The following is a 1,565-nucleotide window of genomic DNA, read 5'->3' on the forward strand; positions in this document are numbered from 1 at the left end:
CTTTGGCATTAATTTTTTTTTTTGAAAGAAAGGCCCTTGCCCTGGTTTGGCTCAGTGGATAGAGCGTCGGCCTGCGGACTGAAGGGTCCCAGGTTCAATTCCGGCCAAGGTGCCTGGCGATGAGCAAAACTGGCAAAGCAAGGACCTTGCCCCCCAGGGTAATCTTTCCTCCCGTGGCATGTCGCTGGTCAGGCAGCTCGACCCCTTGACCTTTCATATGGCTAGTTGGATGCCCCCTGACCTTCTCCCACCCTGGAATGTCGCTGGTCAGGCAGTTTGACCCCTTGCCCTTTCATATGGCTAGTTGGGATGTCCGCTGACCTTTCCTCCCCTGGCATGTCAGTAGGCCTGGGGTAGAACCCCTTGGAGGGGGAACAAGGGTCCCCCCCACCATTCCCTTAGGCACTAACCCTTAGGGCTAACATCTAGGCCAGCGGTTCTCAATCTGTGGGTCGCGACCCCTTTGGCGGTCGAACGACCCTTTCACAGGGGTTGCCTAAGACCATCCTGCATATCAGATATTTACATGACGATTCATCACAGTAGCAACATGACAGTGATGAAGTTGCCACGAAAATAATTTTATGGTGGGGTCACAACACGAGGAACTGTATTTAAAGGGCCGGAAGGTTGAGAACCACTGATGTAGGCCTCAGTAGCGTTTCAGCTCCAGGCCCAGAAAAGCAGCCAAACCAGACAAGCGATGCCATGGCTGGCCTCCGGACCAGCTGCACTGAATAATGACCCACCAATAAGAGACCGGGACCCTGAAAGGACGCACCTGGAAACACAGCCGCATCTTCTACTTCGATGCTCCCCCTGGGACCGCCTCCTTGAAAGCACTGAGGACAGAGGACCTGACATGGTCTCCCCCAGACGGGACACCTGTACCCTTCTCCGCTCACTTCTTCCACTTCTGTGACTTTCTAAATAAACCCGAGTCTTGGCTCTGAATTCTTTCTTTCTTAAACGTATTTTTATTGACTTCAGAGAGGAAGAGAGAGGGAGCGAGAAACATCAATGATGACAATCATTGATCGCCTGCCTCCTGCACGCCCCCTACTGGGGATCGAGCCCACAACCCGCGCATGTGCCCTGACCCGGAATTGAACCGTGACCTCCTGGTTCACAGGTCGATGCTCAACCACTGAGCCACACCAGCCGGGCTGAATTTTTCTTAGCAGAACTCAAGTACCTACTGAGTTTGCTGAGCCGGGGTCAGGTCCGACTCGGAGGGTGTAACACCTGGTGCGGGTCTGGGGCGCCCACTCTTGGACTTGGCCGGTTCCGGGGCCCTGCCTAGTGTATGGTGTAGGCTGCCCAGTCTGGTGAACCCCGAGGGCACGGCGTCCTAAGTCTGAGCTCCCGACCCCTCTCACCTTGGACCGCTCGGTGGTGTCCACCCAGTACAAGGTGACCTTCCGGGTGACCATGACTTCCTGGACCCTCCTGGGCAGCAACTTCTCCATCACCTGCTTCGGGGTGGGCGGCGGGCCCTGGGCCTGGGCCTCGCAGCCGGACACGAACTGCACCAGCTCCCTCTGCGGGCGCGGGCAGGGGCCCAG

General features: G+C 56.7%; 1 protein-coding gene across 1 annotated transcript in view; it reads right to left on the minus strand.

The window, feature by feature from the left end:
* Positions 1 to 1,565, minus strand: part of TICRR (TOPBP1-interacting checkpoint and replication regulator) — a gene marked incomplete at its 3' end in the record, with an annotated part of 49,424 nt that overhangs the window by 45,011 nt on the left and 2,848 nt on the right. Inside the window, 1 exon segment of the mRNA XM_015559167.1 lies at positions 1,380 to 1,541. Coding sequence (XP_015414653.1) covers positions 1,380 to 1,541 — 162 coding nt within the window.

The sequence above is a fragment of the Myotis davidii genome, unplaced genomic scaffold (assembly GCF_000327345.1).
Source record: "Myotis davidii unplaced genomic scaffold, ASM32734v1 scaffold954, whole genome shotgun sequence".
In the NCBI taxonomy this organism is placed as follows: domain Eukaryota; kingdom Metazoa; phylum Chordata; class Mammalia; order Chiroptera; family Vespertilionidae; genus Myotis; species Myotis davidii.